The sequence below is a fragment of the Trachymyrmex septentrionalis genome, unplaced genomic scaffold (assembly GCF_001594115.1).
Source record: "Trachymyrmex septentrionalis isolate Tsep2-gDNA-1 unplaced genomic scaffold, Tsep1.0 scaffold11, whole genome shotgun sequence".
Lineage (NCBI taxonomy): Eukaryota > Metazoa > Arthropoda > Insecta > Hymenoptera > Formicidae > Trachymyrmex > Trachymyrmex septentrionalis.
Genome location: NW_017304228.1, coordinates 16651 through 39415, shown reverse-complemented (window position 1 = coordinate 39415; position 22765 = coordinate 16651). Strand labels below are relative to the sequence as shown.

At 34.5% G+C, this 22765-nt stretch overlaps 2 protein-coding genes across 6 annotated transcripts in view; both read right to left on the bottom strand.

Annotated features, from left to right (window-relative positions):
• Positions 1-18871, bottom strand: part of LOC108750646 (flocculation protein FLO11-like) — a 79606-nt gene extending 60735 nt beyond the window's left edge. For 3 of the 4 annotated variants that reach the window (XM_018490252.1, XM_018490282.1, XM_018490274.1), the window contains exon 1: positions 8479-9593. The gene's annotated coding sequence lies outside the window, so the exon portion shown is untranslated. Of the gene's footprint in view, positions 1-8478; positions 9594-18732 lie in introns of those variants that run through there. The other variant, XM_018490263.1, reaches the window with a different exon arrangement.
• Positions 18872-19592: 721 nt separating this feature from the next.
• LOC108749360 (quinone oxidoreductase-like protein 2) lies at positions 19593-22142 on the bottom strand. 2 transcript variants are annotated; one of them, XM_018487988.1, is made up of 8 exons: positions 21624-22142; positions 21151-21384; positions 20867-21064; positions 20545-20726; positions 20342-20430; positions 20148-20271; positions 19942-20071; positions 19593-19835 (listed from the first exon to the last, which is right to left on the bottom strand). In XM_018487988.1, the coding sequence occupies exons 1-8, from the start codon at positions 21861-21863 to the stop codon at positions 19755-19757; spliced, it is 1278 nt and encodes a 425-aa protein (XP_018343490.1). In that variant the 5' UTR covers positions 21864-22142; the 3' UTR covers positions 19593-19754. The 2 variants fall into 2 exon arrangements, with proteins under 2 accessions (XP_018343490.1, XP_018343499.1); XM_018487997.1 differs by lacking the exon at positions 20342-20430 and having other exon boundaries at positions 20148-20285.
• Between the last annotated feature and the right edge of the window lie 623 nt (positions 22143-22765).

The following is a 22765-nucleotide window of genomic DNA, read 5'->3' as shown; positions in this document are numbered from 1 at the left end:
TATATATATATATATATATATATATATATATATATATATATTGCAATATTATGTCATAAACTAGAACAAACTATTTTTCGAAATAATCGTCAATTCGAAGTAAAAAGTCGGAAGCTCGCGCGAGAAAATTGCAACGAACGGAAGAGAGAGTAAAAACAAAGAACAGTGATAACGGGGCAGAAGAAGGATGACTGCAAAGGGTTTGACTGGATTTATGTACACAATCGTGTGGCTAGTTCGAAAACGCAATGTCAGTAAATAAACGCGATCGGATAACACCACGAGCAGAAACATCGTGGGCGACAAATTAAGCGAGAAGGGAAAGAGGAAAGGTGAAGGAGGAAAAAGAAGAAACGGAAAGAAAGAAAAAGAGCGAGAGGAAGAGAAATACAATGTCGGTCCTCTTTCAGGCAAGACTTGTCTAGCTCCTAATCGCGCTACTTGAAACTAGGAATCAACAGTTTCATTCTATGGCTAGTAAGAGGAAGGTCAGTTTCTCGATATAAAATATACGTCTCTCTCTCTCTCTCTCTTTCTCTCTCTCTCTCTCTCTCTCTCTCTCTCTCTCAACCTTTAAAACCACAAAAGAGAGAGAAAGGGATATCTGTCCCACTGCCAAGTCAATAATGGTGATTACTGTGGTACCAAGGTTTACAGATGGTGTAATATTTTCAGCAATCTTCGTATAATAAAAAAGCAAATGATCCGTGAAGATATGCGTAATGTCAAGAATTATTATTTAAAAACTATTATTGTTTAAAATTATGCGCTCAAAAGTCACATAACTTAAACTGCATTACGCGACTACGATTTTGGTCCCGCAGTTTCTGCAAAATTATTTTAATAAATAAACGTGCAACAGGTAACCTTCATCTCCCACAGAATGTAAACGCCCTTCGACCATGGCGGTTCCGGCGAAAGGGTCGCTGTCGCGACTTAGCTCCGCGAGTTCTATTATTACGTCATTACACCTACGCCGCGCGGGTCGCGTAAGCGGTAAGCGAGTCGCGCGTGCATATTAATTTGCATTTTTCTTTTTCTTCTTTTTCTTTCCTTCGCGCCCCGGACGTGCTTGAAGCGCCACGCTCGCCAGGCTTAACATAGCCATACTCCTTCGCCATTATCCGATTATATCATTGAGAAATCGGCGGCGGAACGAACTCATAATGAGGGCACGCGCAGGCCCCCCTGGTAGAAATATTCATGGTAATAGCCGCCCGGATAATCCACCAGCGGGCCATAAACAACGTGGGATGAACAAAGTAGAACGGATGAAGACGTCGCATTATGTAAATTCACTAATGACGGTAATTACATTATAACGGCAATAATACGGCAATAAAAAGCGGACTGCCTTTTGTATTCGATAAATCGACTCTGATGTGTGTCTAAATAATCATCGTTTCTCTCCAGAGAGAATCCAATTGAAGAGAAAAAGAGAGAGAAATAGAGAAAGAAAAAAAAACGTCTTAAGTCGACGGTAAGGATTTCATAAATCTTCGTCGTCATTCAGTAGCATCTAACGTGTCACTCGGTAATTGAGCTGTCGCTACTATAATGAAGCAACGGCGCTATTATAACAAAGCCATAATAGCACCGTTTTCGCTTTCATCGGTTCTGTTTACATCCCGCGATTATTAACGTTAAGATCCATCTGGCTCTCATCGACGTTGTTCGGCATTGGCGAAAACGACCGGGCATTATCCGATAATACGAAAGTCGTCCCACGCGACGACTCGCAGGTCGCAATCGGCCGTGAAAGTGAAAAAAGAAAGAGTAAGTCAGCCCCGTCGTTTTGCCCAATCTCACTACCTCGTTATCCTCATTATGTTATCCCTTGCAATTTACCATCGCGAGTCGTCGATGTAGAGGAGATTTCACAAGCACCGAATATTTCGCGATCATTAAACGAAAGTTGAACACTTTTTCATTTACACTTTCTTTCGCTGATCTTAAAGCGGAGATTACATTTGTTTATAATTCTCTCATTCGTTTCTCTCATTTGTAAAGATTTAGTTTTTAAAATTTATAGATACATTTTGGATAAAAAATTATACCGCTTCATAATACTATAATTATACAACGTATTGAAAGTTTGCACTTAAAATTTCAACGAACTTTTGCGGCTAAAAGACTGAAGGGATTTTTATGATTTGAACTGACTCTACTGAGAGTAGAAATTAAAATAAAAGATTAGCCACCATCCGTCATATTCAGAACGATTCTTAAGATAGAGTAAAATAGATTATGTGCATAAGATAAAGATATCCATGAACCAGACAATCTTAGAACCAGACAATCAAAAGTTATCTAAATAGTAGCCAATTTTTTTACTTGAGTATTTCTCAGAGTATAAAACTTTGATTTGACAAGTATACTATACAGAGATAATACACACACACATATGAACTTACATTATATTTAAGAAGCGAACATAATAATACAATGGATCAGTAACACTTAAGAAAACTAAATTCACGATGAAAGCGTGGACGTGTTCACGTAGTTGTCTCCAGCATCAATAGTCCATTTATGTCTATCAGATTCGATCACGTCAATCGATCACGCGGAACCAAAGGACTTTCGAAATTCAGTGAGAACGTTCAACGGTATACACGTTTAATTTAGCAGAGTTATTTAACCCTCAAGGGACTCATTCCTTATCCTTTATCTTATATTTGCTAAGCCAATTGATTAAAGATTCAATCTCAAAAAAGATATATATAAAAATGTAACTCGATCAATGTTGTCTTAATTTAATAGTGTAAATATCTTGATACCTTGATTACAATTCAAGATTTTTTTAATTTTTAATTATATAAGATATTAAAATTATTAAACATATTTCACAAAATTACATCCCTGAAAGAAAATTTACTAAATTTTAATCATATTTTTAATAGTACTAAGTAAACATTTATTTTCAATAAATATATACCTATAAAAAATAAATAATTATTCAATAAAAAAATGATAGTCGAATCAAATTAACGACTTCTGTATCAAATAGATACATGTTTACATTTAGGAGATGTTTACTTGGAACTTTTCAAAGAAATATTTATTAAAATTTAATTTTTTTCAGTGCATACGCAATAATAACAATAAAAGACTTATCAATAGAATAAAAGTTATAAAAATAATGTGAAACTGCGTAGGTTTTGGTAACATACATATCCACTTTATGTATTTATATATGCAAATAGTATAAGATAAGAGATAGAATGACAGTGGCGATCTGGGAGAAAAATCAGAGCAAACGCCTATTCGCGCCTAACGATTTACACTCTTTCCGTAACATGACACACTCCGTAAAGGTTTAACAATGCATTTTGCGCGTGGGTCGTGTCTTAAAGGCACTCTTGCGTAACGCGGTATCGATTATCGTTAAGGAGTTATCGATTGTGCACCTGGGGCAACAGAGAAACAAAGATCAAGAAGAAAGGAAAGAGAAGTGAAACGAAGAAAGAGAGATAAAAAAGGTGCAAAGAACAATGAAGTTTTTATGATAAAAAAGATGGACCTTTAACGAGAAAGAGATCGATCGCGAGGGAAGATACTTTCTAAGTGTACTACATACAATCGTCCCTTAGTTTTATGTATTTTTATCTTTTTTCCGTGGCTTGTATTGCAAACAAGTTGAAATAAACAACATCAATGTATTCTATTTCTCATTCTGAACTCCATTCTATTTCCTTCCGATTTTCGTTCTTGTGCCGGTTGAGAATTATGTAATTTATCTAGATGAATCTATCTACGAGATTAAGTGATTCAGTCTATTCAGCGATAAAATTAATGTTTATCTGACTTTAACGTGGCATTTCTGCGCAATGCATTAAACGCACTTTTCAAGTGCTAAATGCATTTCGCATTGTGAAATTATAAAATTGGGGCGGCTTGTTTATCATTCTTTTTTGGCATATCTTAATCGGGGATTCACGATTATTGTCTCGTACTGTCCTTCTGATCCGACATGAGCTTTGGGCGTATTTTATGCGAGTATTGCATAAGTCGAACTTCACGCAAAAATGCATCCACTAAAGTATTGATCGATCTTTGATGTTTGTAGCCGATCTTATACTTCAAGTCATTTTAAGTCTGTGATCTCAGGTGGACTTAAAATTTCAATGAAATAATACATATCAGCATCTCGAAATCGTTATTTAAGATGAAGAACTTAATTAAGATTGAACAAGTATCTTATTTCTGTTTAAAAAAATAAACAAAATCTGAAAGAGACAAGAGAAATTGAAAAAATTTTGCGGCTTCAAAAATTCAGAATCACAATTTTTTTAATTTTGCAAAAGAAACTTTATATTTTTTAATATAAATTATAAAAATACTCAATATTTCTTAACCCTTGATACATTTCCCCGCGTCATTAAAAAAAAAAATAGAAGTTAATCGGCTACGGTTCAAAAGGTTAAATATCTCGTTGGAAATAGAGCGAATTAAAGTATCGGCTGGACAAGTAGATACTGGAGGTGGTCAGCCGTTGCGTTTAAAATAATCGTCGAATGGCGATAGTTGCAACGCGTGGCTGGCCGGCTTTCATTTTCGATAAGCAATTTTTCAAAAAACGTGATAGCATTTCTCAAAAATGTTTATATTTACGGCTCGTTTTCTAAGCTCTTTTAGCGAAAAATTGTTATCTATTATAAATCGCCGCTCAGTCAACTATAATATATCAAGGCGCACGCGAACTTGCTACTTTGTTTCACTATAGTCAAGATGATTCTCGACGGGATGGAAAACTCATGAATGAGAATAAAAGAATAATAATCATTCGTCCTTGACACTTCTGGTCAGCCCGAGAGGAATGAATAAAAGGTCTAGATGATGATTCTCGCTCCTTGCTTTCTAGCAATTATCGCGACAAGTGGATTACGATGAGAAACCGCGTACTTCTAGATATCTTCGTATCTAATATATCTTTTCGACCTAAATTGCGAGATATCTATCCGTGACAGGAAATCCGCTAAAACGCGCGCATATTTCTCCTAATTTGGAACCTGTTGTAGAAATTAATCGATCGATTAACTTGACAAAAGTAGGAAAGAAAGTGATATTAACGCGAAATAATAGTCTCGCATGTTCCTCTCAATCGCAATTATACTTCAAATGCAGCACGCTTATATATTATATTATTTAACTTATTCTTTCAATTAACCGAATTACAGATCTCATTACATAGATGTTTTCGCGTATAGTTGAGATTCCTATCATTGTCTGAATTTATTCTTTTACTTTTTATGCAATGCAAGGCTACATATTACACTTTTAGATCGATACGAATATAATAATAATTTCCCTTCTCAGAATTCAATGGCTGAAATTACACGCACGGTTGCGCAGAGAAGAGATTTTCTCTGTTAAAAATTCTATCGCGGGATCTCTCGCGGTAGAAGTAGAAATTGCAGATGTGGCGTGCGGAGCGTGTCTTCTGTAAGGCTGTAATGCGTAGCACGTGTGCGAATGAAAGCGAGAGAGTTTCCCGCGACGCCTCGGGAAACGCCGGATTCAATCAACGATTCGACAAACAAGGCTAAGTGAATCGAGCGCAGAACAAGGAAGTGATCTTCGTGATGTTCCTTACGTTTTTTTTATAAGTATATGCTGAGAGAAAGGTTTTTTAACATTTGTGACTGTAGTTACATGTTACTATAATTATGATTATTACTGCTATAATAATAGTAATATTAACTATAGTTTTATCAATACATGTAGCTGGCATGAATATTATAGTTATTATTATCATAAAACTGATCAAAATTTTACTATTTATATAGTAAAATATTTAACTATAATTTATAGTAATTGCAATTATTTTTTGTAATAATAATTATTATATTTATAATCATTATCCGTTACCAACTATATACATTTCTTTGCTGATAGAAGTATACATATTATCATTACTAATATTGTATTATAGCTGTAATAGTCACAACTATAATAACATTTAATTGTAATAAATATCATATAATTATATAAATAACACGCTATTATAAATATCAAAAATTTTTCTTTGTATAGCTAGAATGAGTTCGCGTCTTTAACGTGAATTCTTATCAACAATTTATGGATGCAATTGATTGAATGAATATGTTACAAAATGACAATTAGATAAATCGATTCTTTATACAGTTTTAACTCGCACACTTGACATTTCGTGTTATCTAAAATCTGCAAAAATCGACTCTAAAAACCGCAGATATTTTTATCGCACAACGAAAAGAAATTGCAGAAATCACAGATTGAAAGTAAAAAATCGCAACGATCAGCCCACGATTATGTTAATTAAGACATGATAATTTAAGATATCCAGACACTAAGTTATGTTAAAGTGAGAACGATAATTAATTTACAGATAATATCTTAAAAATATCTTGTAAGGACATATTTTTAAGATATGTATACGTATATGAAATCTAAATTCGCTTCATTTATAATCATTATTAATTCCGGTTTGAAACGCAATCGACTGCGGCCGTGCGTTTTCACCAAAGACAAGTGTTCACGATGTTGCAAACATAGACAGCGTCAACGCCGTCTCTCAATGTAAATCATCGGTCCGTTTTTTTAATTCGGCCCGAGCGAAAACTCCGTGGAACGTGAGTTCGCAACGGATCGCTACGTGTTATCATCCACCTATTCCTACAGTAATTGCAGCAACAAATGACACGCCGCGGCGAGTTTCTCGCGGCAGTCGATTTCCTCGCTCTGCGCTGGAAAAAGACGGGCGTTTCTACTGCGGAAAATTGGCGCGCCGTGAGTACCGAGAACACGGCATGCCATACAATGGCACGTTAATTTGTAACTTTCTTTAATCGTTCGGCCTTTTTTCAGAGGCACCTTAAGCCGACTCGACTCGTCGCTGCGCGGCAATTACGCAGCGATTATCGTTCGCGGAGTATACATTATTCTCGTTGCATTCTTGCTTGTCGAATATTGATTAAGGTTCAATTCTGTGCTGTTGACTTTCCACGAGAAAGTGTATTGAAATCAAAAGTGGTAATTAATTCTAATATCTGCTTCAAATGATAGTTTTGACGTATAATGAAATAATAATTAAAATTGTTGCCATTGTGCTCTTGTTTCTGGAAAGATATCATTGTGTTACACAGGAATAAGAATGGATCCTATCAGATTTATCGGTGAAACTTCTCTTTTAAGCAATTATTATATATTTTATATATATACATATATGTTATATCTATATTACGGAAAAGATCAGTTTTGTTCAAGTATTTAAAAATGGTTTCGCAAAATAATTTCGGTTTTTTTTTTGCTCTCTATATTCAATTTTTTTAAATAATTTTACTACGCTAATTGTTAATTTAATCATTAAGTCGTTTATGAAATAATAGGCGTAATACATTGACGCATTACATCAATCTTATACACGGAAAAAACGATTTTTTGCTCGAGTGTCCAAAAATTTAGCCAGACACAAATCTGAAAACAATTTTTTGTTAGACTCATAATAATTATGCGAGACGCTCAAGCTAGTTGCAAAAATGTCAAAACTTTTTGCAGCATTGTTCATCATGCTTGAAATTGCTACGTAATTATTTTGATAGTCTAACAACATTTTTTTCAGATTTGTATCTAGCTAAAATTTGAGACACTCAAGCAAAAAATCGTTCTTTCCGTGTATAAGATTGATATAATGCATCAATGTATTGCCTATTATTTAATAAAAGCATAAATTTAACGATTAAATTAGTAATTAGCGTAATGAAATTACTTTAAAAAAATTGAATATATAGAGAGTAACAAAAAACCGAAATCATTTTGCGTGTACAGAACAAATAGAGCAAACGAAGAGTAAATAAGCGGAAGGAAAATTGGATGTTAATTTAAGGTGTACGATTATAGGAGACCTTTATATACATGCAAGCATATATTTGTATAGTGAAAGCCAGTATCTTTCGAATCGGGCAAAAATATTGGAGAAACTGGTTGAAATGAGTTTACACATATAGGCGGTGCACTGGTCGCGCATAATGTTGCATATGCAACCCGTTATTACGTAATATCGGCCCGCGACACTTAACTAAAAATATAAATCTCCAAGAAAGGTAAAAAAAGAAAAAAAAAGTTAGTCGCCAGTTCCAGCTTGATTGACAAGCAATCGAACTCGTAGTCGCGAACAAAACGATTCGATTTTCTTACTTCCTCTTAATTCTCGCGGAACTTTCACTTCTTCTTCTTTTAAATCCTTCCAAAATTAGACGTGCTATTTGTATCTAATTGCACCGAAAATAATTCGTGTAACACCTGCTGATAAATAAAAAACTTTCAAAAGGCGACGGAATCGAAAGATTCTATGATAATTTCGGAGTCTCGATAATTATCGAATAAGAACCGGTTGGACCGCATTTTGTTAAATCCACCGGCTTTTCCCTCTCGATACATTTATAATTTATTATCTTGGAAGAGCACCATAGATAAGAAATGCGAGAGATGACAAACCTGTAGCTCGCGTCTGCCGGTCAGCGGTTATCCTCGCGATCGATCCTCGATCTCTCTCACTTTCGACGATCCTTGCCAATGGGTCTCTCTTTTTCTCTAAGCCAGGCGTTAATATCACTTCAGGAGGATCTAGCGATACCCGCGGACACGCGTGTCTTCGCGCATGTTAACGCACGCGGAGGGTCGCACGCGCCGACAGTCATGCTGTCCTAAGAAGACGCGAGTTTCTCATTGTCAGGCGGGACGCCGATGATGATCGATCATCGATTCCACTGCCGTCACCGTGGGTAATATCCACCGAAAAATCGATGAACGATGCACAGCGAAACTGGCACTTTCTCTCGCCGGCTGCACACCACGCACTTCGCGCCGCAAAGTCGGCGGCTTCCTCACGGCGAAGTCGCAAATCCCCCTCGGTCGTCGTGAAAACGCACAATGCGTTTTTTTTTTCCACGCGAGAAATTCTACGCGGAAAGTAAATTCTACTACGTAAATTCAATTATTATGTAAATTATTGCGACAATAAAATGCCGGAAAGATTCAGCTTATCCGGCTTGCCTTCGCGTTCCTAAAAATAGGAACGATTAACAATTTTCATAATAAAAAGGAAAACTTCTTTCCTCTTTGCTTTTTTTATTGTAGCGATCGATTTAACGATACGATATTTTTATAAATTTTTTGTTCTTACATCGCCAAACGGCCTGATCACGCGCGTCTTGATTTAATTTCTTCCAAATTTTATTATAAATTATTATATGACCTAAGGGAACGTTTTTATCGCGCTAAAATTTCGGAGCACACAGTCGAATCTTTTTTTCTTTTCTTTCTTTCTTTTTTTTTTTTTACACCGATCACACGTCAGGATCCAAGTCACTGTGTGTGCTCGAACCGATAGACGATCCCGGATTATCGTCGGACTCGGTCAACTTCACTCCGTGGAAGCGATCGTCAGACTGAAGTCGTCGTACCGCTGGTAAGAGTACGTGCATGGGTTTCTTATCCCTTCTGTTAGCACGAGAAATCCCCTCTTTCTCTTTTTCTTTCGTTCATCTCAGCCTTCTCTCGTTCCGGTACCACTATCCTGCTTAAAGTCAAATCTATCGGACAAATTGGTAATTTTTGAGAATTGCTTGTGTACAATTCTCTATTCGTTAAAAAAAAAACTAAATTTCCTGATACAAAATCAGAAAAAATGAATCATTTTTAAGAAGATCTTTTTACTCGCAAAAGAGTATTAATTTGCATTGCAATGCAAATTAACATTCTTTTTGGATTTTATACTCACTTTTGAATGTTTTATTTCATGTTTTACTTCATGTTTAGTTTGATTCACTTTGCTTTTATTCTAAATACTTTCTTTTCGGCTTTGCTGGTGAATGTTATTCGAGATTGCAATGTAAATTTTGTTTCACTCACCGAATCTTCCTCTCCTGCTATTTTTATTTTTTCAATCCTTTTTCTAAGAATAATTGTTTTATTAATTTTCTCTGCATCGCTTACTGTTCATTTCATACCTTTAATTATTTTTTATCAGTGACAATATCCTGAACACCTGCTTTGCTTCAATCATTCCGATCGATCTACTTGAGAAGAATGATTTTGCTGAAATATCTAAAAATTTATCTAAATACAAATCTAGAAATACAGAAAATAATTTTATTAAACTATCAAAATAATTAGAACGTTCAAACTGGTTGCTAAAATGTCATATTTTTTGCATAGCTCATCATGTTTGGGTTTTCTTCATAATTTGATAGTTCAATAAAATTATTTTCAAATTTGTATTTAGTTAAATTTTTAGATACTTTAGCAAAATTATTCTTTCCGTGTAATATTAATTCCGATATTTTCAAACGCATAAAACCTGGATTATCATATAATCTTTCAGGACATATACGTGTATTCCTATTTTGTCTTTCATAATACCTTTATTCTCCTTTCCACGTTCTTGCAATTATTCCTAATCCTTTAATATCTTCCTTTTTCTTTCAGAAACAATTTATTGTGTCTTCAATTTTAAAACTTGATCTTTCCAATTCCTATCGCTTTTTGTTTTTTTCCTTTCATTCTATCTTTTTTCTCTCTTTTTGAATGAATATTTCAGACAATTGTGTCTTCTTCAATAGCACAATTATCTCTAAACATTATTTCTAAATGTCAGTTTCGATTGCACAGTATGCATGGCACCACAAAGTTATTATATGCATCAGACTCTGATTTGAATCCATCTGAAGGATTTAAAATTAGCTCCCTGATTGCGTTGATCGCAGACTTTACTAAACTGTAAAGCTAATAAATTATAACCTATAGTTAGTGGCTGATCAGATCTCTTCTAATGCACTGCGTCTAAATCCAACAAAATCCTTCTTATTTTTCGTCTTCTTTGATGTTCTTTTTGACTCCATTTTAATCCCTCATTATTCATTTATTAAGTCCATTAAAAATACAATAATCCACTAATAATTACATATATAGATAGACGTGTGTTAATCAATTATTCAGCTGCAGCCTCATCTATTGCGTATTTTAATGCTCTATAGTATATTGATAGTATATAGTCACTATTTCTCTCTGTATGTTGATTAATATCTAATGTTATCCATTGCACTATACAGTTATAATTATTATTACTATTATTATATAAACAATTATATTATTATTGTTATATATTTATATTCTTGCATCTGATTATTTAAGTCTTCTTTGTTCTACATTATTATATATTCTTTCTTGCGAATGCTCATCTTTTATTAGACGTAGCAACAACTTAGGCGTATGCATTTTCTTCACTTTTTTTATGCCCCTTATAAGTAACTATCAAAATCAAATCTTGCACATGAACAATAAAATTATTATTATTATTATTATTATCTGTCCGTTACACAACAGTGATTCTCACGCTTTTTTCACAAACGTTTCGTGCACGCGTAACACAAAACATAAATCATAAATCGTCGTTTACGAGCCGCCACAGCACGGTAATAATTACTCTAACGAAAAAAGACGAAGCCGCCGCGTTATATGTCAATCTCGAGGGCAAAGTTCAGTTTACGGGGTCGACAGCGGGATATTAAAGTCATTTTCGATTTGACATTGCCGAAATTGCGCGCTCTCTGATGTCACTTTTGGCGGTCTTAATCACCGCCCCGTCAACGTTGAAGGGAAACGCGCGACCGAGTTGCAATTTGTTCTCGTTGCTTTCATCCAATCGTTTTTTTAATTTCATGATTGCTAAATAACATGTCTGAAATAACTCGTTCTTCCTTAAAAGGATCTTCAGATAACTATATGCCATGCGTCGTTACAGTAATGTCTGTATAACGCTGGCTGAATTTTCAGTAATGTTACATTTCATGAGAAACATTCGGTTCACGAGAAGATAGTTTTCGGCTACAACGAGTATAATAATGACTGTGTGTGCGAATGTTTTAATATAACATAAAAAAGTATAATGAGAAAATATGCACGTGAACACATATTCGTTATGCTTTATTATATTATATGGGAACCACGTTGAGCATTGAAATTAACTGTGCTGCTTATGGGAACGGCTTGTAGCTGTACAGTGAAATGGAAGTGTAACAGACAGACAGACGGGCAGACAGACAGGAGTAAGAGGTCGGTAAGGAGCTGAGAATCAGTCGAGAAAAGTGCGAGGGAAAAGTGAGCTGGACGACCTTCGCGACAATTCACTTACCTTCCGATCTCTTGAATCCAGCTTGTTCTTGCAGCTGTCCAGTTTTTCGTGAATGCTCCTTTTATGTCTGGCTTATGCGTGGGGAGTAACTTAAAAATAGCGTAGTCATGTCTTATAATTGCAGATGAAAAGTCTAATTTTAGACAATAATGTTTGCACATAGTATTTTCTTACCTATTCAAAATTCATAAAATAATATTGATTTCTGTGTTTACTTCTAATAAAAAATAAAAGGATAAAAGTTATCGTTTGTAATATGTATCAAATATAGGATAGAGATTATCGTTTTGAATATAATGCATTATGTTGTATATGAAGGAGAAAAAAAAATCTCATGAAAATTAAAAAAATTCTCTCATTCTCTTTTTCTCCCAAAACTAAAGCTATATTAAATGCGACTATTTCAAAACAGTGCAGTGTAGTAAGTGCATGTCATATGATAGAACAATATTTTATAAATTTCAGAAAACCTATTTAAATACAGTATTTATTACTGTAGGAGATTAAAGAACGAAAAAAAAGTGGCAAGAGGTAAAAATAATTACGTTTTAAAAATATATGAGAGAAAATTTTAAACACTTCGTAAAAATCGAGAGATAAATCCGAAGTTTGCAAAACTGTTCATTTCGACAATTCACAACTCTTTCAGTTATTAACGCGATATCCTTCGAGATGATTGTTACATACAAAAACAAACGTCTACTCGCATTTATTTTTTTTTTGAATTACAATAATAATAAATAACACAAAATAAATTTAATATCATTAACGATTCGCGTACCGTTTGCATGTCAGTTTTGCTTCAACTTTTAGGAATTTATCCATATGACTTTTACGTAATTTAAAATCATAAAAATCACCCATTCATGTGTGATTATCTCTTCAGGATATATCTTCTCATGAGTTTTTCCCAAAAGAGAAAAATCGAGTCTTTTCATTTCCGCCTCCCAGGTACATATTTACCTGTTAGGTGGAGTGTTGGCTCAACGAGAGGAACATGCGTGCTCGAGTCTCGCGAGTCCAACGTCATCGTCGCGCCGTGATGGTGGAACATTTTTTCTCCATTTCTTTTTTTTTTCTCGCTTCTCAATACATACTTCTAAATAATCGCGCGTGTCCGTCGCTCTTGGCGAGAGCAGAAAATCGAGTGGTCGGTTTACGCGACAGCGTGCTCAGCGCTAAACCTGGCAGCCGTATAGCTCGCAGAGAAAGGCGGCCACCCACCGGCTTACACAACTCTTTGCTCCAGTTATTAGTATGTGACTCTTTTGCCGGTCGGGCGATCTGAGGAACCGTGGCGTGTGACAGGACTGTCGGGTTCCCTCCGTCTCTCTTTCTCTCTTTCTCAAAGACACGCGATGGCTAAATTACGGCACCCGCGGATCGCTAAATTACGGCAAAACCGCGCCGCGATCCTCGGCTCGATTTTACGCGCTTTCGAAGCTCTTACGCTCCCAAGGTTGTTACGCTTACCGGTTGCAACCGTCGCGCGAGCGAGCAATCGAAAGCGAGGCATTTGCATGAAACGCCGCGTTTCGTTAATTCGCCGCGAAGACAGACGCGAGCGTTCGTTTTCTCAAAGTCCCATCGCGATAAATCAATCGACAGAATAATCTACGTATACAATAACGTTACGAATCCATTATCGTTTCCATTTATATCGTTAAATGCGTATTATATCGCGATCAAAAAGCGAGTTCTCACCATCCTTGTTTGGTCAGTTTGTAAAAATTATTTGAAAAAGTATTGCGGTGATGTTAAATAATTTATAATGTTAGATTTTAGATAATGTTAGATTAGATTAGATTAGTGTCATAATTTTGCTCGTTAAACTGCGATTTATCAACGATAATGCCGTCTCAATAACGAGATTGTTACTCGTCACAGAACCTGTTTTAGAAAACAATTTAAAGCAACGACGGATCCTTGAGCGACTTGCTCGATTGTGATCGGAATGATCTACAATGGTGGGTATTACGCCACTGCGTGCCTGCCTACCGCACGTTTCCGGTTAGTATGAGATTGTCCGTTACGCATAACGTCCCTTTCGAAACAACTCAATTCTCCATCTGTTTGTCGGCCCGTTAATTTAAACTTTTAATAATATAAGGAGAAACAAGGGCTAATGAGAGTACAACGCAGTTAACGGTGCGCAAAAAACAATGTAAAAACTTATACACCTTTAATCCAAGAAGAAAATCACATCATACACTGGGAAAAGAATCTGGTTAATTGGAATTCTGGTTGAAAATAGACAAATCGCAGAATTTTCTGAGTCAATTTATTATAATTCTAGTTTAGATAACCAGGATTTTGATTGATATGATTAGAAGAATCTTTTGATTCGTTCATTTTCAAGCGATCAGATAACGATTTTCACATTCCTCCTCGGTCCAACCAGAATAAGTCACCACAGGTTGCTAAATCTGAAGTGGCATCGGTATGAAACCGAGAGCATGGAAACTTTGGATATACAATTGAATGCAAACTTTTAATATGCAAAGAGAATCGATTTATCGCTCGTGGATTAATCGCAGATTCAGAGGTCCACGAGAGAAACCGGAAAATGCATTTACAAGCATGATCATTCTTCCCAGGAACTTGCGAAATACATTCGTTGGCGTTTACGGATCCTTCCATGCTCCGGGTTCGCGATGATCTACGGCGCTCTAACGTGGATCACAACGTTGGGCAATCAACTCGCGATACGTTACGCCGTTACGTAAGAACGTAATTGCTGTCTATCGTTGAAAGTGTAAAATATTATAAGGTTGTTTTACGAGCAAATCCGAGGAAAGTCGATGGACTTTTCTTATAGATACGCATCAGGAAAGTTCGAATCCGCGAATGACGCCTGGGAATTTTCACGGGAGGAATTTTCACAACAGAGTCTTTTATGAAAGTTTAATTAACACGGTAAGGAAGATTTTGCTGAAGTATCTAAAAATTTAGCTAAATATACAGATCTAAAAATAATTTTGTTAAAAATAATACAAAATAATACAAAATATGGGCTAATTGAGCTATATTGGATGTCTTTTGTAATATAAACAAAGTCAATAAATAAAATCAAACCTTCAACCGTTAATGTTTAATATTTAATTATCTTTAGTGATATAAACTAAATTTTAAAAAAGTAATATAAAATAATTTTGTCCATCCAAATAATTATAGAACGCTCAAATTAGTTACTAGAATGTCAAAGCTTTTTGTAGCATTCTTCATCATGCTTGAGATTCCTACATAATTATTTTAATGATCCAAATTTATCCAAAATTATGTTCAAATCTGTATAATTTAGCTAATTTTTAGATACTTTATAAAATTGTTCTTTCCATGATTATTTCTTGCCGACGTGAAACAAGTTCGACTAATGACGATCGTTTATTTCGCAGTCGCAATTAAACTGACGAATCCGATGGCTGTACCGCGATATTTATAATGGTTCATAAATTCAGCTTTATTTCAGGAAAACAACGACGTTCTAGATGCAATGTAAGGAATAATAATTAGTGTATAAGCATAGTGCTAATTTTTATTATTTTTTAAAGAATGTTTTATATTGCTGTTTTGCAAGCAAAATTTATGAGAAAAAAAATTTGCAGAATGTTGTTTTACGTACGTCATGAGTATCAAATCGTTATGTTCCTTAATTATATGAGTTACATGTAAAAAAATTTTCCAACGGAGGGATTAACGCTGCGTAATGGACAGTCTCTGAGCTATTCATGGTCCAGCTAACAGCAGTGCTTTGCCAAGAATTTTTTACTTAGAGATGTAGCGTATGTTCCGTTTACACATAACATCATGATATATCATTTTAACCTCGTTGTTCACCAAATGTTGAACAAAAATATAAAACCGAAAAAATTATATTTTCAGCTTAATATTTTTCCTACTTATTTTTATAATAATCTCTTCTCAAATAGATGCCAAAAGGACTTTCTTAACTTTAGAAGGAATTCTTCTGAAGAATAAATTAATACCAGATTAATTATTTTAGACATTCTTAACTTATGAGAATATACTAGTAAAATAAAATTTTACTTTTACATTAAGAATATATGCTGCACAGAATTTATTCTATCAATTTTTTCTTGTACGTAATTTTATAATCGCTATACAATATAAGTATAATATAGCAAGTTAATATTATTTATATAAAATCGCGTAAAATATACATATAAAATAACATATCATACACATCATGCGTAAAATGGAACGTATCCATGATATGGAATAACGCGTTTACGTATTTTCTATTTCGGAAAATCTACATCCGACGTGTTTATGGGATTTTGCGACGTACGTCATGTGTAAATTTCTAAAGTTACAGAAGTAACATAATATGTTTTTTACTTGCTATCCAGAAATGTAGAAACTCGCGATTTAACGAAAAGTTTGCGGAATTCAATTACGTTGTAAATACAGCGTCGAAGATTGCAACGCGAAGGATCTCGAGTTTCACGCAGGATCAAAGATCCTAACCGGCGATTTCAATTATCTCGAATGACAAAGACGTAAAGGCGTATCTTTTTTCTTGGTGTCTTTTATCGCGATAGATTATTTATAAAAAATTTTTCTATCTCGCGAAGGAAGAGGAATCGGATATCTCTTTAGATTTTAATAAACGTGTCACTCATTTATTACATCTGCAATTTTCGCGGAACATGAATTTACTATTTACGCTTGCGCATGTCAGATGTAATATCTGTGTACGATCGTTAGCGGAAGGACATTAAAGAAGACGATAAGTATCGCGCGATGTTAATCTTAAACGAGCGAATCGCAAAATCCATGTAATTTCGCTAATTAGTTGCATGCAATTTTTCTACAGGTGCCATTCGTTGCCTGCGAATCTACGACATCTGGCAAGTTCCGCGACCATAACGCCTTGATATTATCTTAATCGTATATTACTACAAACGAAATGTTCATCTACCTGGGATACGATGATAGATATACGTAATTGTGTAAGCATTAGCCTTTAGGCGAAAATTGTTAAAAGATATTTTATTGCGATATCTTATTAAACTGTCCTATTGCACCAGATTCCCCTTACATTAATTAGCACAAGGTCGTTTCTCAGCTATTTCAGTTCCAGTCGATAAGAAAGGAAATATTAAATATGCATGTATAACAAACGTATCAAGCAATACTAAATAACTTCTTTCTGTAGCGGAAATATTAAGAACAATTATTATTTATCACAATATTTTTTAATTTTTAATTTATTAAAATCCAATATAGTAAATCTGACTTTGTCATTTATCTTTCTTTTTGTTTGCTTCGTCAGAAAATATTTATTTTTTATTAAGTAATTAATTAAAAGATCTTTTAAATAATTAAAGCCTCTCGCCAGAAAAGATCGATTTAGACTAAATCTATTATAAAAAAATATCGCGAAAGAAATAGGATCGCAGTATATAAAAATATGTTCCAAAATAGAGTTTAAGTGCAAGACGGATTGACATACAAGCGGTATAAATTTTCCTTGATTTCGCGACGGCGGTGGCGACGACGATTTACTTCAAGGTTCAGGGGGAGAGAGAGTGCATTTACATAAAGAGTCTGTACGCTCGCGATACGGGCCAGAGACGGACTGGACAATTGGATTTGGAAATCGTGCACACCACGCCTACGATTAATCAGGCGGGGGCCACCTTGAACTCGAGCCATGTTATGATTAACGACATAAAACCGCTCTAATTGGCCTCCACCGCTGTGTCGGTTGGCGCGGACAGTGTTAACAATATTTGGGACGCGCCAACTGTTCGCGCCTTGAGATAAGTGAATTTACGACGCAGTCGCAGAATTCATCTCGACACTAAAATTAATAGCCAGAATCACAAAATAAAAGACATGAGAACTTTCACGAGAAATTAAACAAAATTGTGAGACGAATATTGTTAAAAAATAATTTCTTGGCTAATTAAATGTAATCAAACTTTAATTATTCAACACATGTTCAACATGTAAATGTAATCAAACTGTACTTATTCAATATGTGTACCACTATTAACGAAATAAACTCTGATATAACTAATTTTGACATTAATTTCTACGACGTCAAATCATCTACGACTACGACTACGTGAGTTGTATGCGGTAATGCAAATTAATATTGATATCATAATATTAATATACTGCGAAAAAAATACTATAATAAATATTTATTTGAATAGTAGGATTTATTAAATGTAAACATATATTTGTTTTTGATACAAGAACCGTTAATTGAATTATCATTTTTTTATTTACTAAAATAAATAAATATTAAGTTAATATTACTCAAACAAATTTAAAATTTAATTTTTTTTTCAGTATATTGATAAAATAAAAATATCATTATTATTAATATATGATAATAATTTGTACGATAATTAGTCCATAAGTCAAGTTTTTAAACGAGTTTTGGCAAATTTAAATATAACAGGTAATCATGACTGTCAGCGGTGTCACATTCCTTAGTGACGCCCCGTGACAGATTTTGATCGAATAGCTTTCACACAATATAGAACGTTCGGAGGAAGGACAACGTAATTTTTGCGACATACCTTCTACCCCGGAGGAGTACTGGATACCGGCGTCTGCTTGCGTCCAATCCGTGCAATCTGTCTAGGGCACCCACGCTGTATATCATCGTGTTCCTGAGTCACCGGACTAATCGGCACTTTCGGTCACGTCCTGACATTCAAGAGGATCTTCCGCAGATAACAAGAGGATGAATTAACTGCTGATAGATTCCAGAAAACGCCGATCGTGACTCCTTTTTTTTACACTATTTGCAAACTACAAAAATATTTTCGTTAAAAAATTTTTTGATATTTTACTCAAAATAATCTCAATTTCATTAATATATATATACAAAAAAAAGATGATGTTGACATATGATAGAGGCTGCTAATTGTTATGTCAAGATTAATATCATAAAAATATCATAAATGAATATAATCCTGCGACGCGAAGACTGACTTGCTCTTGATATAAATTAATTTTGACGCGTAATTAACTCTCGATTCTTAATGTTTCTTAACCATCAACAAAACAGTTTCTGTTTAAATGCGCCGACAGGAAGCCACACACGTTGCTAGGCATAAAAATTGTTAAGTAACTTAAGTATCAACGTAATATCTCTGGTATGACCAACAAGGCTCATGAGTCACTAAAATGGCTCACTTAATGGAAGCAATCGCTGCCAATCATTTTGCATAAACCGTATCTAATCAGACGGCTGTAAATCTTTCTTTGGCAATGCTAAGGACACTAGAAAAAGTCGTAACACCGCATAAGTCGTGCTGCATAAGAAGTTCTAACGATTGCAGCTAATTGCAACGTAGAGCGATACTCAGGACATGCTAACTGCACCTATATGCAATTTTAAAGTAATATAGAATTTAAAAAAGAAAGTTTTATTAACGGTCTTTTATACGCTACATTAATACATTCTACTTATGTAATATTCATCTTGTTTATAGCTATAAATATAAAATATTTAAATATCACTGCATGCACTGCCAGCATGCTTTTCTCGACTTTAGAATAAATCAGAGCGAGAAGAACATTTATGAAATGTTCATTAAGAATTCATACAAATCTGATCACGTAACCTAACCATTTTTGTTATCGCAGCTTCCTTGTCTCTCATGTCAATGATGACCTGCGAATTTTCATAAATACACAGTTATAGATACGCAAACATCTGTTTAAAATATACTTAATACGGAAAAAATGTATAAAAAATTTGAATCTTATTTATTACTTACTTTTCCTGGAAACATATTTTCAGAAATGGACCCCAAAACATCATTGACTTTGTGTATACCGGCGATTAACGAGTAAGATGGTGCAATGAGCCCTTCTTCAAGAAACTGCAGAACATCGTCTCCTGCTTGACTAATTTTAAAATAAACAAATTAATTAAATATTTATCAACGGGCAACGAAAGAAGCTACAAATGTACATAGCCTACCGATATACATCAGGCTTCTTCTTTTTATATTCCATGAGATTAAAGCCAGTAACGCTGAAGGAACCTTTCTGCACATCCGAAACGTCCGCCATGGTCGTCGCCGTGCCAGCTATGATCACGCGCCCTTCATGACAGAGGCTACAAGTGAATGCACCGTCCAATATTAAGTTGAATACTTTAAAATAGAAATATACCTTCGCGAGACAAATGATGCACCACCACGGCGAAACTGTCATTGCGCAACATATCCTTTAACGTTGCGACTTTGTAGATATCAGTAAAGCTAAAAATATATCCTATTGATGTACTTCTGTATCTTACTTGACCGCGATCCATACAGTTTTGTCTAAATTCATTAAAACTCTACTTATACAACAATAGCTCTATTAAAACTCACCAATTCAATATTTTCTTGAAATACGCTCCATCTTCATCCTCGAAAATAGCTTTAATGTCTCGTTCGGCTGCGATTTCTTTTATCTGCTTCATTAGCTTTTTATCTTTATATTTGAGAGCCGCGAATGCTCCCATCTCCCGTGCTCGATCGGCACAGTCTTCTGTAGCGCAAACTCCAATGACCTTTATAATTTAGAAGTTATATTATACTTACAAAGATCTCCTGCTTTTATTCAAGTTTTGTTCTTTACTTATTAATATTTCAGAAAAAAATAATTATAACGTAAATAAAAAGAAAATTATTATATCAAGAAAATACACACCTTTGCCTTAAAGACATTTGTTGCAAGATCCACTGCTGCCAGACCAATACCGCTTACGCCGACGTTTATTAGAATCATATCATCCTCGTTAAGAATGACTTTTCTTTCTAATGCAATTAAAGCGGTGATATAACTATCTAAGATACTCGTTAAATATGCAGAGCTAGCTGATTTTGTAGAAGGTACCTTCCATATATCCTATGTAAGAAAAAAAATTTTAGAATTCTATTATTAAATTCTATTATTAAATGTTTCAAAGAATTCAAGTTCCAAATATATTCTACCCCAACTTCTGCCAAACACTTTTCAGCCAAGCCTCCATATCGTTCCTTATTAAGAGCAATGACTTTATCACCAATCTTGTAGCCATTCTTTTCTGCCTCTGTGCCAACCTCGATTAGCTTTCCGACAACTTCGTAACCGAGAATCATTGGTAATTTTGGTTCAAATGTATATAAATTCTGAATGAGAAGCAAATCAGAAGCACTCAAAGCACAATAGTGAACATCAATGAGAACCTAGGAAAATTAATTATATAGTCATCGTCAATATATACAATCTTGATATTTTTAACTATAAAATATTGAAAAATAGGAGAAGAAATTAAGTACAATTATGTTATAGATATACATTTGCAATATTATTGATATTTAAATACAAAACATTAAAATTATACAAATGTATATATATAATATTAAATAGAATTAAATATTATGAGATATAATTATATAAATAACATTTAATTGTAGCAGCTTACTTCATTCTCCTGCGCTCTTTTAGGCGGCTCCAGATTTTCTATTACAAGAGGACTAGAGAAGTCTTTTAACAATGCAGCTTGAATTTTTCCCGGCTGTGGAGTCGGAGCGATATCCTTCGAAAATTCCGTATTTTCTGCGATACTGCTAAATCTTCCTGTGCTGATAATCCGCGATGGCAAGACACTTAATCTGCTTCTACTTAATTTTACGAGAATTCGGCATCCTACCGTTGACGACATATCGCGAACATAAAATTAATTATGGTATACTATTGTTAAATCATGCGCTTCTTGACAAAATAACCTAAAATGCTCCATGAAAGGAAGAGAGGATATATAATTCAACGCCATCTGACGCCATTTGCTTCTAAATTTATATGTGAAATCAGAGAGAAACCTGAGAGACGTCATACCGGCTTTTCACCTGTTATCGTCGAAATTGCCTGTACACTACCGCCAAAATATCCATTTTCAGTTTGAGAACTATGTAACTACATACATTTTCTGATACTGTCGATAAAATCGTATCGTCGAAAGTAGACGTGGTTCGTTTCTGTACTAAATCCTCAGGACAAAAGAGTGCAAACTAGAATAGTTTGATAGGTCCTTGAATGAAAAAATTTTAATTTCGCACTTCCTACATAAATAAAAGTTATTAAATTTAAGAGTTAAAAAAAACCTTTTTGACTTTTTCTTATTAAATATTTTATATAAGTTTTTGTTAAGTTAAAGTGCGACGATTCGTATATATTATGTATTTACCGCGATTACATTTTAAAAAGAAATGTGAAGAGCAGCACGCGGCACAACTACCTGTCTGTTCGAGCCTCAGGAATGGAATGACTGCGCGGTAACTACGCATAAACGTGACGCGCCGCGCCGTTCCGTGCCGCCCCATATCATCCCCTCCCCAAGGTCGCGCGTCAACCGTCTAACGACTAAATGTCGAAATAGTAACGAATATTACGAATAAATAAAATAATATATTCTTTATATTTTTAATTCTCCGATCTGCTTTATTGCACGGTTTTTGCTTTATTCTTAGATCCTTTACGCATTCACGCAGCTTATGAATATCTTAGTTTAATTGTGTTGTAAATTATCAGTTTATAATAACTCGGAAACAAAATTATATATATTAT